General features: G+C 44.9%; 1 protein-coding gene across 3 annotated transcripts in view; it reads left to right on the top strand.

The window, feature by feature from the left end:
• NISCH (nischarin) overlaps window positions 1-9,503 on the top strand; it is a 191,488-nt gene extending 181,985 nt beyond the window's left edge. For all 3 annotated transcript variants that reach the window (XM_029599458.1, XM_029599457.1, XM_029599459.1), the window contains exon 22: window positions 6,090-9,503. In XM_029599458.1, the coding sequence (XP_029455318.1) occupies window positions 6,090-6,718 (629 nt within the window). In that variant the 3' untranslated portion in view covers window positions 6,719-9,503. The remainder of the gene's footprint in view (window positions 1-6,089) is intronic.
• The last annotated feature ends 5,134 nt before the right edge of the window (window positions 9,504-14,637 follow it).

Below are 14,637 nucleotides of genomic sequence, written 5' to 3'. Positions count from 1 at the left end.
GGATTCCCACTACTGATAAGGTGGGCATCACCAGTTCCAAGGAGGAGGAAGCTTCATTGAGGCCGGCGCAATCACCTAGGCCGGTAGGTCCCCACCCAGTTCCATCGGTGCCTGTACCTCTGGACATCGGCTGAGCCCCTAGGGCCCCATCCCCTGTGGTATACAGTGAGGATGAGGGTCCCTACAACCCCTGGGGGGGGATGATGAGATAGAAATCCTCCTCTGAGCCCCATTCTGGCTAAGACAGATTTGGTTCCCATGCTGCCAGTAATCAAAATGGCGCTGATGGCCCTTTGCCCTTACTATGTCACAGGGGCTACCGCTGGCATTGGTCGACCCCAGTGACATAGTAAGGTCAAAGGGCCATCGGCGCCATTTTGATTGCTGGCAGCCGACGGCCCAAGTCCAGGAGATCGCTCCTGGACCCCCGCTGGACCACCAGGGACTTATGGCAGGTCTTGGGGGGTTCAGCAGGGTGGGGGGTTGTAGTAAATTAATTTGGAAGGTCAGGAGGGGGCGGGGGTTTTGTTAGATTTTAATTTTTTTTTATATTCGCTCCATAAGACGCACAGACATTTTTCCCCCACTTTTGGGGGGAAAAAAGTGCGTCTTATGGAGCGAAAAATACGGTAATAGATCAGAAATTTCATTTTTTAGTTCCTTCAGTATCCTAGGATGCATACCTTCTGGTCCAGGTGATTTGATACTCTTTAGTTTGTCTTGGGACTCTTTAGTTTGTCTTGGGACCTTAACCTAGTTGTGTCCCAGCTGATGAAAACTCCCTTTGAGCCACGTGCTCCTGTGACATAAAGTACCAGACCTGGAAGGTTATATTTTTGGTGGCAGTCACTTCAGCACGCAGAGTCAGTGAGCTCCAGGCTGTAGTAACTTATCCACCTTATACCAAATTTCATCATGATGTGGTAGTTCTGCACACCCACCCTAAGTTCTTGCCTAAATTGGTATTGGAATTCAATCCTAATCAGTCATTCGTTCTTCCAACATTTTTTCCCAGGCCACATGTCTGCCAAAGTGAACAAGTACTACAAGAGAGTCATGGCCTTCTGCCTGGAGTAAACTGAAGCCCCCTAGAAAGGCTGCCTTGCTTTTTGTTTCTTTTGACACCAACAAACTGGAGATTTCCATTACCAAACACTTTATCAAACTGGCTAGCAAATTGCATCTCCTTTTGTTATACCCAGACAGGACTGAATCTGGTGGGCCATATCAAGTTTCACTCTGTCTGAGCCATAGCAGCATTGATTATTCACCTGTGAATGTTCTCCATAGAGGAGACCTGCAAAGCTGCAATGAGAAATTCTCTCCACATATTCACATCTCATTACTATTTGGACAGGGATGCCTGATGCAACAGTAGGTTTGACCAGTGTGTCCTGTATTAAAGGTATAGGACCCATCTCCTCCTAGGGCCTGTGGTTTTTATTCCAGCTTGCTCCTTGTACATTAATTACAAAATGGAAAATAAGGCTTGTTGCCAACAAAAATAGTTTGTTGTGACCGCTGGCACTTGTTTCCCCTTTTTTTGTTTGGGGCATTCTGTAGCTAGGGATTCCCCACATGTAAGAATTGCTATTCTGCTTGTCCTCGGAGAAAGCAGAATTGCTTACTAGTAACAAGTATTTCTGAGGACAGTAAGTCCTCATGAAACCGGCTTGCCTATCCTTGGAGATGGCTTTGCTTACATATGCTAAAGGGATCTCTGCATGTACGCGTGGTATGTTGGCATGCTGAGTGAGGCACAAAGTTCTAGAAATTTTGACATACACATTCTGGGCTGGGTTGGGCTGGGTGCAAGGACTGACATCCTGCTGTCCTTGGAGAACACCTGTTACAAATGAGCAACTCTGTTTACCTTTTGTAGATAAAAGTGAGTGTTCTCTGATGTGGCCTGCTTGACTCACTTCAAGAGAAAATTATGTCTTCAGGTGAAACAATGGTTACTGCTTTGGGAGCTGCTTGAAGTTCCTATGCAAGTGTATTGTATATCATAAAGAGAACCATTTCAATTTTAGTGGACTCTTCTTACCTAGAAATCTGTTTCACAAAAATGTGGTTGTATGAGGTTCCTTATTCTAGATAATTTATTGCTGTCTAGAAGGCAGGTAGATTAAAGATCTATTCTGGCATTTTATGGCTTATATACCACTACTCCTGTATGTGTCATCTTCTTTGTTTACATTTGAATCTGGAATAGTTTGTGATTGATGCATGCTTTGCTATTTACATTTGGTAACATGCTAATGAAAGAGGAGGGAGATTTTCAGCACACCAGGTCACATTTATTTATTGTATTTATTTAAAAAATTTGCAACCCGCACATCATCCATTGCTTGAGGTGACCGTAGAATAAGAACATTCCTTGTACCTGTACCCACCATGTCTTCCCTGGATACACAGCCACTACACCCCCTCCTGTTCCCCCTCACCTGACACTGGCTACCAGCACCCCACCTGCTGCCCTCAACATAGCCTCTGCTCCTTACTGCCTATTTGCACAGACCACCAATGCCCCTTATTACCCATTAACCTTTCTCAGGACATGCTCCAGCACCTGTAGTCTGGTACTCTGCCACCTCAGACTGCAGCAGCCAGTGACGGATCCAATAGCAGCATCTGGCAATAGGAGCAGAAAAGTGAGGCCTGGGAACTGAACTGTGGGAAGGGCTAGAAAAAGGATCTGGGATCGAGCTGAAGGGAAAGGAAAGGAGTGCATCCAGGATCAAGCCTAGGGGAGGAGAACAGGAATTACCTAATTCTAGTTAGCAGTATATTGTCAAGCATTTGCAGAGACAGAATCTAGATCTAGGAATTTCCTGATTAAATGTGGGAGATTTGGCAGGCATGTAGTTAGGATGCCCACTCTGGGATAGAGAAAAACACAAAAAGATTCAAAAGGGTTTAAATTAACAAAGTTTGTTTGGAAAAGGACTTAGACTAAGCAAAGAACCTCAGAAGCAATCATGCATTTTATCTAGAGCAGGAGTAAAAAATAGATGACATGTTGAAAATGATGTAGTGTAGAGGCTGTAGGCACGGGTCTTGAGAGACTTTTCTGAAGACTGTGATGCTGCCCTGGACTGAGGGTGGAGGATGCTCAACTACTGTTTTGTTGATTAAATTAAAGATAATGTTCTTAGTGAATGAGTTGCATCTTCCCAGCTAAAGTTTAAAGTAACCTGAGGATACAGGACAATACCACCCAAAACAGTAACAGTCAGGCCATAAAAGCTGATGATCCTGCCATTCAGATGATTCAGATGTGTAAAGATGGGAGGAGTAGCTCTGAAAGAAGCAAGGGCAAGAAGGCAGAGAGATCTGGGTGGAGTAAAGAAACACTTTGGTAAAACTTAACCATTGTTATGACAACAAACTTTCACATTAGGGAAATAAAAGAAGCACATAAAGACTGGGCAGTTTTCTCAGTGGAAGGGAGTGAACAGTGGAGTGCCTCAGGGATCTGTATTGGGACCCTTACTTTTCAATATATTTATAAATGATCTGGAAAGAAATACGACGAGTGAGATAATCAAATTTGCAGATGACACAAAATTGTTCAGAGTAGTTAAATCACAAGCAGATTGTGATAAATTGCAGGAAGACCTTGTGAGACTGGAAAATTGGGCATCCAAATGGCAGATGAAATTTAATGTGGATAAGTGCAAGGTGATGCATATAGGGAAAAATAACCCTTGCTGTAATTACACAATGTTAGGTTCCATATTAGGTGCTACAACCCATGAAAGAGATCTAGGTGTCATAGTGGATAATACATTGAAATCGTCGGTACAGTGTGCTGCAGCAGTCAAAAAAGCAAACAGAATGTTGGGAATTATTAGAAAGGGAATGGTGAATAAAACGGAAAATGTCATAATGCCTCTGTATCGCTCCATGGTGAGACCGCACCATGAATATTGTGTACAATTCTGGTCGCTGCATCTCAAAAAAGATATAATTGCGATGGAGAAGGTACAGAGAAGGGTTACCAAAATGATAAGGGGAATGGAACAACTCCCCTATGAGGAAAGACTAAAGAGGTTAGGACTTTCAGCTTGGAGAAGAGACGACTGAGGGGGGATATGATAGAGGTGTTTAAAATCATGAGAGGTCTAGAATGGGTAGATGTGAATCGGTTATTTACTCTTTCGGATAGTAGAAAGACTAGGGGGCACTCCATGAAGTTAGCATGGGGCACATTTAAAACTAATCGGAGAAAGTTCTTTTTTACTCAACGCACAATTAAACTCTGGAATTTGTTGCCAGAGGATGTGGTTAGTGCAGTTAGTATAGCTGTGTTTAAAAAAGGATTGGATAAATTCTTGGAGGAGAAGTCCATTACCTGCTATTAAGTTCACTTACAGAATAGCCACTGCCATTAGCAATGGTTACATGGAATAGACTTAGTTTTTGGGTACTTGCCAGGTTCTTATGGCCTGGATTGGCCACTGTTGGAAACAGGATGCTGGGCTTGATGGACCCTTGGTCTGACCCAGTATGGCATTTTCTTATGTTCTTATGTTCTTATCGGGCCGATACAGTAAAAACGCGGGAGAGGGGACAGTGAAAAGAGAGGAGTTGGCTTATGGTATAAAAAAAAAAAGGCTGCTGGGTTGCTGATGTGCATAGGGATAGATGTAATCGATATTAAAAAGCAGTTTAGTGCCTATTTATTAAAATCATTAGTGAGAAATCAATCTGGAGTATTGTCCAGTTCTGGAGGCTGCATCTGGAGGAGAATACTGAGTACAGCAGTCTTGAGGAAGACTACCAAAACATGTTACAAGGTTTTACATGAAAAGCTCTATACATTTAGAATTAAGAAAAAATGTTATATATATATTGTATATAAACACCCCCCTAGAAAAAAAGGGGAGATATGTTTTAATGCCTTTACGGAATAAACAATATGGGGTAGATCTTAAAAACATACGCGAGCGCGTACTTTTGTTCGCGCAACAGGCGCAAAGAAAAGTACGCTGGATTTTATAAGATATGCTTGTAGCCGCGCGTATCTTATAAAATCCGGGGTTGGCGTGCGCAAGGGGGTGCACATTTGTGCAACCTGCTCGCGCCGAGCCCAGCGCGCACTGCCTGTTCCCTCCGAGGCCGCTCCGATTTCGGAGCGGTCTCGGAGGGAACTTTCCTTCGCCCTCCCCCCCACCTTCCCCTCCCTTCCCCTACCTAACCCACTCCCCCAGCCCTATCTAAACCCCCCCTTACCTTTGTTGGCAGATTTACGCCTGCTTTCAGCAGGCGTAAATCTGCGCGCGCCAGCGGACTGCTGGCGCGCCATCACCCAACCCAGGGGCTCATCCGGAGGCCTCGACCTCGCCCCCAGGCTGGCGCCACGCCCCCGGGCCCGCCCCCGAAACGCCACGTCACGCCCCCGAAACGCCGCATCATTCTTCAACGCCCCTTTTATGAAGCCCGGGACTTACGCGTGTCCTGGGGCTCTGTGCGTGCTGGCGGCCTATGCAAAATAGGCGCGCAGGGCATTTAAAATCCGCCCCTATATATATGAGTATGGTTCTGAACCTTTTTTTGTCCTATGGATGACAGGAGATCTTGAATGAATATTCTTGAGGTTTTCTTACATGTGGATCCACCACATGTAAATTAACCTCATCATTGTGGATAATCCTGAAAATCAGACTCATTCTAGAACAAGGAAGGCACGATATGATGTTTGTAGGGTGATATCAGAAAGCATTTCTTCATAAATATTGTTGGGATGGATGCCTAAAACAGCGCGAGTGGAGGACTTGAGGACTGTGATACCTGAATTACACAGGCAATTGGACAAACACAAATGATCTGCAGTGGTAGGGAAGTGAGAGTAAATATAGGATCTGCAGTACTCTAGTAGGTAGGAAAAATGAACATGCTGGCTGGAATGGTAGTCTATAAATTAGAAAGATAGATTTACTAGTCTGCTATCAGTTTCTGTTTCTTGATAACATGAGCATTGTCCTTCACTAGTTTGCATTCCCTTTTGATGAAAAATTTATACCTTTTCTCACTTTTTAATGCATGAAGAATAATTGTACTTCATATGTTTTTAATACTTGCAGGAAAAATGGAGAATTATGAACTGATTCATTCTAGCAGAGTAAAGTTTATTTATCCAAATGAGGAAGAAATTGGTGATCTCACTTTTGTAGTGACCGAGAAGATGGCCAGTTTGGCTAACCTCCAGTCCTTAAATATCCTACTCTATGTGTTAGCATTTCAAGTGAATACTGTTGATGGCATGCTGCAAGGAAACACTTCACTTCAATCGAAAACGCTCATTTTAACCAGTTCTGATTTGTTCCTTTTCAATGAGGATTATATCAGCTACCCACTGCCAGACTTTGCTAAGGAACCTCCAAAAAAGGACAAGTACCAGCTGACAGATGGAAGGAGGATCCGGGACTTAGACAGAGTGCTCATGGGCTATCAGCCATATCCTCAGGCTCTCACCTTTGTGTTTGATGATGTCCAGAACCAAGATTTGATGCAAAACTTGACCCTGGATCATTTTGGGGAAACTTTAAACAGCCCCAAGAGAGATCCCAGGAGGGACAGTAGTGGAAGTGGAGAGATTCAGTGGTACATCTTTATTCCGAGTGCAGATTGTCGTGAGAAATTAATCTCACTTCTTGCGAGGCAGTGGGAAATTCTGTGTGGAAGGGAACTCCCATTGGAACTCACTGGGTAGCTGCAGTCAAGAGGGATCTGAGTGAGGGTTATTAGAAGACACAGGTTATTGGTTTGAATGGAAGAAGGTATGGTATACCTTGTTAAAGAGTCCTCCATTAGTTACTGTGCAGAAATAAAACCTTTGGCTTGCCTCTGCTTGTCTGATTTATGACATTAAGGGGTTGATTTTCAAAACAACTTAAATGCATAATTATCTGTTTAATGTACATAAGTGGCACTCTGAAAATCAACTGGGGGGGGGGGTTATACGTGCATAAGTATGCATAAAACAAGATTTTGCGTGGACTTTTACCTGCACTCACGTAGGCATTCAAGGGGCAGAACTGAGGTAGGGAACGCATTTACCTACATATTTTTGATATATGAAAGTATGTGTGCAAATCTACACGTAGAAAGATATATCTGTTCTGAGAAGGTTAGCTTTTTACATGTAAGTTTGTGTGTGGTTTAGGTCAACCCCTGCAAACTTTCTAAACAGACTTGTGCGCTTAAGTCTGCTTGTTAAATTCTGACTAAAGTCTGGGTAAACAATACCCACAGACTTTAGCCCTATTTGGGTTGTTTGAAAATTACTCAGTAAGGGGGACATTTTCCAAGGGATTTCCACAAGGAAACGGGTGTTTACCTGCAGAAAAAAAGCCTTTGAAAATTGCCCACCCATGTGGAGAAAATACATGCATATCCACAGCATGCGTAGAGTGCAGGAATAGGGCAGGCCCAGTAAAGTATGTGCAGGGATTTCAGTGATAAATTCCCACTCGTTCTTTATCCCTGACACTTTGTGTCTGCAAAGCAGATGGGATGAGGAATCCCTGTGGTGCTGACCTGCTATTGGGTTTTCAAAGGGAAACCCCCATGGGGAAAATTGGTTTGCAAGAAGTCTGCAGCGTTTCAGAATTGTCCTTCCAACTTGTATCTGCTCTGTGTACTAGTTACAATCACTCTTTTTTTTTTTTTTTATTTAATACTTGGGTACTACACAGTACAAATGGGGTATGGAGCACATGGAAGGTTCTTTTCTGAGTATCATCATCTGATAACATGACCCAGCAGTTTGTCATCATCTTGGAAAGAGAGATCCCAGGGTTTGCCTTTGTTTTCACCCAGTAGATACAAGAGTGCAAAAATGGTTATCCTAACCAGTAAACTGAGTAAACTATTCCAGAAAGTCATTGAGTAAAGCGAAAAGTCTCATTTTCACAAAGAATATTTTGAAATAAACCAGTTATGCTTAGTTAGAGGGGGATGCATTTTTTAAAGAATGTTCTGAATATATATATAAATCCTGTAATCACTTGCCATAGGAGGATGTGAGTTTGGAAATGCACTCTGTTTTAAAATATAACTCTTTCCTTTTAAAAATTATTTGGCCAGCATTTCCTCTTAGTCCTTTCAGCTTCAAGCTGAATTGCAAGTAGCCTTTATTGGCTATGGCACCATGAGCTTTCATTTACAGCTGCATAGGGTTTTTTCCCTATTGTTATTATTTTAACTCTCTCCCTCCTGAATTGCAGTAAAAGTCCTCAGCCAGGGGCCACAGACTGTGGCTTACTCCAGAACCTAGTTCATTTGCCCACTGAGTCTGGCCAGTTCACATCACTGCTGTGTGCCTGCTGGCACTCCCTCCTCGGCATCCCTAGATAGCCAAAGTAGCAGAAACTTAGTTTAGAAATCAAACCCAGATCTCCCTCATGACAGCATGCAGCATTATCACTGAGCCATCAGGCTAGTCCATTTTTTTTAATACTTCTCAACATGATGATTGTAATTGATTCCAGTAGTACTGTGACCATTGCAACTGGGAGTATGGTGCTACTGCAAGAATACAGCTCAGTTTATGGAAATGCAATGTGTTAATTATGTACCTTCTCTTGCCAATGAGGGTTTTTTACTTGTATCCACATCTAGGCAGGCTCGATTGGCTGTGAGTTACAGCAGGGCCTTTTCTGGTATAGGCCCTGTTCTTTGGAATACCTTACCTATAGCACTTCGATTACTTTCAGATTTAATGGCTTTTCATAAGCAGCTGAAGGCACATCTTTTTCAGGAGGCTTTTAATTAAGTTCTGCAATTTAAAGTGCACTGCATATTGTGATAGTTAACTTATATTTATACTTTTAGTGATTTCTGTGTGTACTGTTATATTTTATGATACCAATACTTTGTATGTTATGATTTTATGATTGTTTTATTGTATTTCGCTCAATATGGTGGTCTATGTGCGGAATAGAAATATTTTACATAATTAAATATCAGTGAAGTAATTTCATATCTGCAGTAACATTAAAAGGTAACTCCTACTATTCCAGTATTACATCTTTATAAAAAAAAAAGATGTTGCTTCAAAAACAGTACAGCCTTATATGGTGATTACAGTGTTCATTTATATTAATATTCTCAAAAAAAATCTGAAATAATACTTTAAACAGAAATATTGTGACATTTCATAGTCCTTTTGGCTTTGTAATGCAGTGAAAAACCTTGACAAGAATCACTGAAGTGTTAACTGGAGAGTTCTTTCTCTAAAGAAATTGTATTATGCATATTTTTTTATATCCTGTGTGTAAGACAGAATTGCATCATACTGCATCCTGAAAAGTTGTCTGAATGAGAGGAGTCTGAACACTACACAATTTCTTGTCTAGGGCTATTCATGTTTTGTTCACAGTTTTCTTGTACATAGTGCCATCCTGCTGTCCTTTTGAAATTATGTTGTGTAAATGGCATACAAAATGCTTGCAGTGTATTTAAGTGCAATGTTATATAAAATGTATTATATTGGGTATGCTGCAAACATTTAAGATGAACTTATGCTTTTCATATATCTTTCTAAAGAGGGATCACATTTATTATACATATATATATTTTTTTATTTTTTTTTTTTTTGCCAAATGTGTTTGTTCCCTAGCTTCCAGATCATGACTATGGTTTTAAAAAAAAAAAAAACTGACCTGAAAAAAACATTTCTCACAGGACAAGCAGGATGTTAATCCTCACATATGGGTGACATGACAGGATGGAGCCCAATCACGGAACACTTCTGACAAAGTTTCCAGAACTTTGGCTGGCCCCTACTGGGCATGCCCAGCATGGCACTAACCCTGCAGCCAGCAGGGGTCCCCCTTTCGTCTTTTTTCCGCGCAGCAGTAGCCACGCAGTTAAGGAGCTCTGTAGAGATTCCTGACAGGAATTTTCCTCACGGAATTACTAAAAATTTATTTACTCCACAGGAGTCCCTCCTTCAACTTTTTTAAGCCGCGGTACTCCGGTAAGTGTTTTATCCGTTTTCCGTCGATTACCATTGAGTTTGGCCCTCGCGGCCTACTGGCCGTCGACCGTACCGCGGCTCAATTTTTTCATGGCCATGGTGTCGGGGTTCCGCCGGTGCCCGGACTGTAATCGCACCATGTCCTTCACAGACCCTCACAAAGTCTGTGTATTGTGTCTCGGATGTGAGCACGATGTCCTAACCTGCACCAAATGTGCCCTAATGACACCAAAAGGTCGCAAGGCTAGAATGGAGAAAATGGAACTTCTCTTCCGTGCTCAAACCCCGACGCTGTCTATTGGATCGATGTCATCTGAACCGGCACCGTCAACTTCGCGGCAGCATCGACCTTCGGCTGGTGACCGTCCGGCATCGATGACTTCTCGGCCTTTAACACCCTCTACCCCCCCTCAGGATCGTGGGGACTGAAGAGATAAACATCGCCACCGGCATCGAAAGTCTCGGACCATCGAGGGAGTGAAATCATTGACCTCGCCATCGTCAGAGCTGCCGTCGAAAAAACCCCATCCAGAAAAGGTACCGACCTTTTCGGCAACTGGGTCACTGAGGCAACCCTCACCCAACAGGGTATCGGGAGCCGCGACTCCACCTTTAACGGTGGTCCCTCCGGCTATGCCTCTGCCTCCTTCTTCTGTTCCGGAGCCGGGGCTGCTTGCTCCAGGTCTCCGAGAAGAGCTGGACCGGATGGTTCAGGAGGCCATCGACAAGGCGATGCATCGATTCCAGGTTCCTCCGACACCGGTACCGATTGCGGAACCGACCACCGACCCGATTCCAGCAGCGTTGGCACCGCTGCTCTCGAGGATGTATGCACTCATGGCCACTTTTCCACCAATGAACACCGGGTCACCGATGGCTCCGGTGCCCTCCCCGCTTGCTTTGTCATCGGGAGGAGAAACACCGTTCCGCATCCCTCCATCGGGAGTTCTGCCGATGCCTTAGCCATCGATGCCAATATGTCCCTCGATGCCACCGATCCACCCATCGGTGCCAATATGTCCGGCGCCATCAAGCCATCCATCGATGCCTGCACCGGTGCTTTCGATTCTTCATCGGTGCCTCTACTCAGTCCTTCGGAGCCTAGACTAGGACCTTCAGGGATCCCACTGCCCCATCCTCCTCTAGCTCCTAGAGGAGCAGGTGCTGATCCCTACGATACCTGGACTGATGATTCTTCACCAGACACCGAGGATTTGCCTTCACCACCTTCACCTACTGAAAGCAGAAAGCATTCTCCTCCAGAGGACCTTTCCTTTATAAATTTTGTGAAGGAGATGTCTGAATTGGTTCCCTTCCAATTGCAGACTGAACAAGATGACAGGCATAAAATGATGGAGCTGTTACAATTCCTGGATGCTCCCAAGGAAATAACCTCCATCCCTATCCACCAGGTTCTTCTGGATCTCTCAAAAAGAACTGGGAACATCCTGGCTCTGTGGCCCCAGTCCACTGGAAAGCTGACACTACCTATCTCGTCCAGTCAGCTCCAGGTTTTCACAAGCCTCAATTGGATCACCAAACTGTGGTTGTAGAATCTGCCCAGAAAAGAGCAAGGAGATCAAAACCTCACACTCCCCCCCCCAGGCAAGGAACAGAAATTTCTAGATGCCATTGGTCACCGTGTCTTCCACGGAGCAATGCTCATCTCTAGAATTGCCTCTTATCAGCTCTATATGACCCAATATAATAGGGTATTATTTAAGCAGATACAAGACTTAACAGACTCTGCCTCAGCAATTTCAAGATCAGCTTCAAACCCTAGTAAACAAGGGTTTTGAGGCAGGCAAGCATGAGATCAGATCATCTTACGAAATCTTTGACACTGCTACCAGGGTATCTGCAGCTGCTATCTCGGCAAGACGATGGGCCTGGCTCAAGTCTTCCAACCTTCGCCCTGAAGTACAAGGCAGACCATCTGACCTGCCTTGTGTAGGAGATAATCTGTTTGGCGAGCAGATTCAACAAACAGTGGTGGAACTCAAGGATCATCATGAGACCTTAAGACAGCTCTCTCTGATACCTTCTGAGTCCTCTTCAAAACAACCCTTCCGGAAGGACTCTAAGAAGTCATTCTTCCACCCAAAGAAATCCTATCCGCCACATCTAGAACCCGTTCTACAAGACCGTTTCAAAAAGCCCAGTCTCGTCAGACACGAAAACAAAAATCACAAGCAGCTCCTCAGCCGGGCCCTGCTTCCAGTTTTTGAATCCTGCATAGAGAGCAGCAGCCAGATTCCATTGCCCCACATACCAGTGGGAGGTCGATTGTGCCATTTCAACAACAGGTGGCACTCCATCACCTCAGACCAGTGGGTCCTGGCAATTTCTCAGGGTTATCATCTGAACTTTCTCTCCATTCCACCGGACTCCCCACCTCTACCGATGTGGAGAACATCTGATCACTCCATCCTTCTGGAACAGGAGGTCTCCCTCCTCCAGTCCAAGGCAATAGAACCAGTACCCTACTCTCAGCAAGGCCTAGGGTTCTATTCCTGGTACTTTCTAATCCCCAAAGAATCGGGAGGCATTCGTCCAATTCTGGACCTACATGACCTCAACAAGTACCTCCAGCGAGAGAAGTTCAAAATGGTAACCTTGGGCTCTCTTCTTCCTCTTCTACAAAGAGGAGGCTGGCTCTGCTCTCTAGACCTCCAGGACGCATACACTCATATCGCGATAATTCCATCTCATTGCAAATGCCTGAGGTTTCTAGTAGGCCCCAAGCACTATCCGTACCGAGTGCTTCCATTCGGCCTCGCGTCTGCACCACGAGTCTTCACAAAATGCCTCGTCGTAGTTGCAGCCTTCCTCAGGACTCAAGGTGTTCACGTCTACCCCTATCTAGACAATTGGTTGATCAGGGCTCCCACTCAACAAGCTGCTCTGTTCTCCCTGCATCTTACCTTACACACTCTAATCTCGCTAGGATTTCTCGTCAATTATGATAAATCCTACTTAGTCCCATCTCAAACCTTGTCGTTCATTGGGGCAGACTTGGACACCTTGCAGGCAAAGGCTTTTCTGCCTTGACAGTGAGCTCTCACTCTCGTGTCTCTTGCACACCAGCTGCAGTCTCAGCACTCCACGACTGCACACCACTTTCTCATCCTACTGGGACACATGGGCCCTCAGTTCAGGTCACCCCAATGGCCCGCTTGGCCATGAGAGTCATGCATTGGACTCTAAGGTCACAATGGACTCAATCCATTCAGCCCCTGTTGACCATTGTCCACATAACCGACTCACTCTGTCAGTCTCTCGCCTGGTGGAGAAATCAGGTCAATCTCCTCCAAGGCTTGCCCTTCCAGGCTCAGATCCTCAAATAACTCTCACCACCAATGCTTCCAACCTCGGCTGGGTAGCCCACGTGGCCGATCTGCAGACACAAGGATCTTGGTCTCCAGAGGAAGCCAAACACCAAATAAATTTCCTGGAGCTTCGAGCAATCAGATATGCTCTCAGGGTATTTCAGGATTGCTTCTCCAATCAAGTCATCCTAATCCAGACGGACAACCAGGTGGCCATGTGGTACATCAACAAACAGGGAGGCAAGGGTTCCTACCTTCTGTGTCAGGAAGCTGCGCAGATATGGGCGGAGGCCCTCTCCCACTCGATGTACCTCAGGGCCACCTACTTGCCAACTTGTGTTGACAGACAAGCTGAGTTGCACCTTTCAGCCACACGAATGGTCTCTCAACCCCTCAGTAGCAAACTCGATCTTCCAACAATGGGGTTATACTCAAATAGACCTCTTTGCGTCACCTCAAAATTGCAATGTAGAGAACTTCTGCTCTCTCACTCGCAGCCAACACTATCAGCCAAGAGATGCGTTCTCTGGCAACCGGTCTCCTATATGCATTCACTCCACTTCCACTTCTCTCAAAGATTCTCGTGAAGTTACGTCAGGACAAGGGAACCATGATCCTGATAGCACCTCACTGGCCGTGCCAAGTGTGGTTTCCAATACTACAGGATCTCTCCATTCGTAGGCACATTCCCTTGGGAAAGGACCCGCTTCTAATCACTCAAAACGACGGGTGCCTACGCCACACCAATCTTCAAGCCTTGTCCCTGACGGCATGGATGTTGAAAGGTTAATCCTTCAGCCACTTAACCTTTCTGAACCAGTTTCCCGTGTCCTGATTGCTTCACGGAAGCCTTCTATGAGAAAATCTTATTCTTACAAATGGACCAGGTTTACGTCATGGTGCTCTTCTCAGGCCCTTGACCCCTTTACCTGTCCAATCACGAAGTTTCTGGACTATCTCTGGCACTTGTCAGAGTCAGGTCTAAAAACCTCCTCCATCAGAATGCATGTCAGTGCAGTAGCCGCCTTCCATAAAGGTATCGGGGATGTTCCCATATCAGTACAACCCCTTGTCACTCGTTTTTTGAAAGGCTTGCTTCACCTCAAGCCTCCTCTGCGTCCTCCGGTCCCTACTTGGGACCTCAACCTAGTTTTGGGTTGGCTCATGAAATCACATTCCAGCCTCTTCAATCCTGTGACCTTCGATATCTCACATGGAAAGTGATTTTCCTTTTGACAATCACTTCCGCTCGCAGAGTTAGTGAATTACAGGCTCTAGTTACCTATCCGCCTTACACTAGACTTCTGCAGGACCAGGCGG

The sequence above is a fragment of the Rhinatrema bivittatum genome, chromosome 4 (assembly GCF_901001135.1).
Source record: "Rhinatrema bivittatum chromosome 4, aRhiBiv1.1, whole genome shotgun sequence".
Taxonomy (NCBI): Eukaryota; Metazoa; Chordata; class Amphibia; order Gymnophiona; family Rhinatrematidae; genus Rhinatrema; species Rhinatrema bivittatum.
The sequence above is the reverse complement of the archived record's forward strand: the minus strand, read 5'-3'. Positions and strand labels throughout refer to the sequence as shown.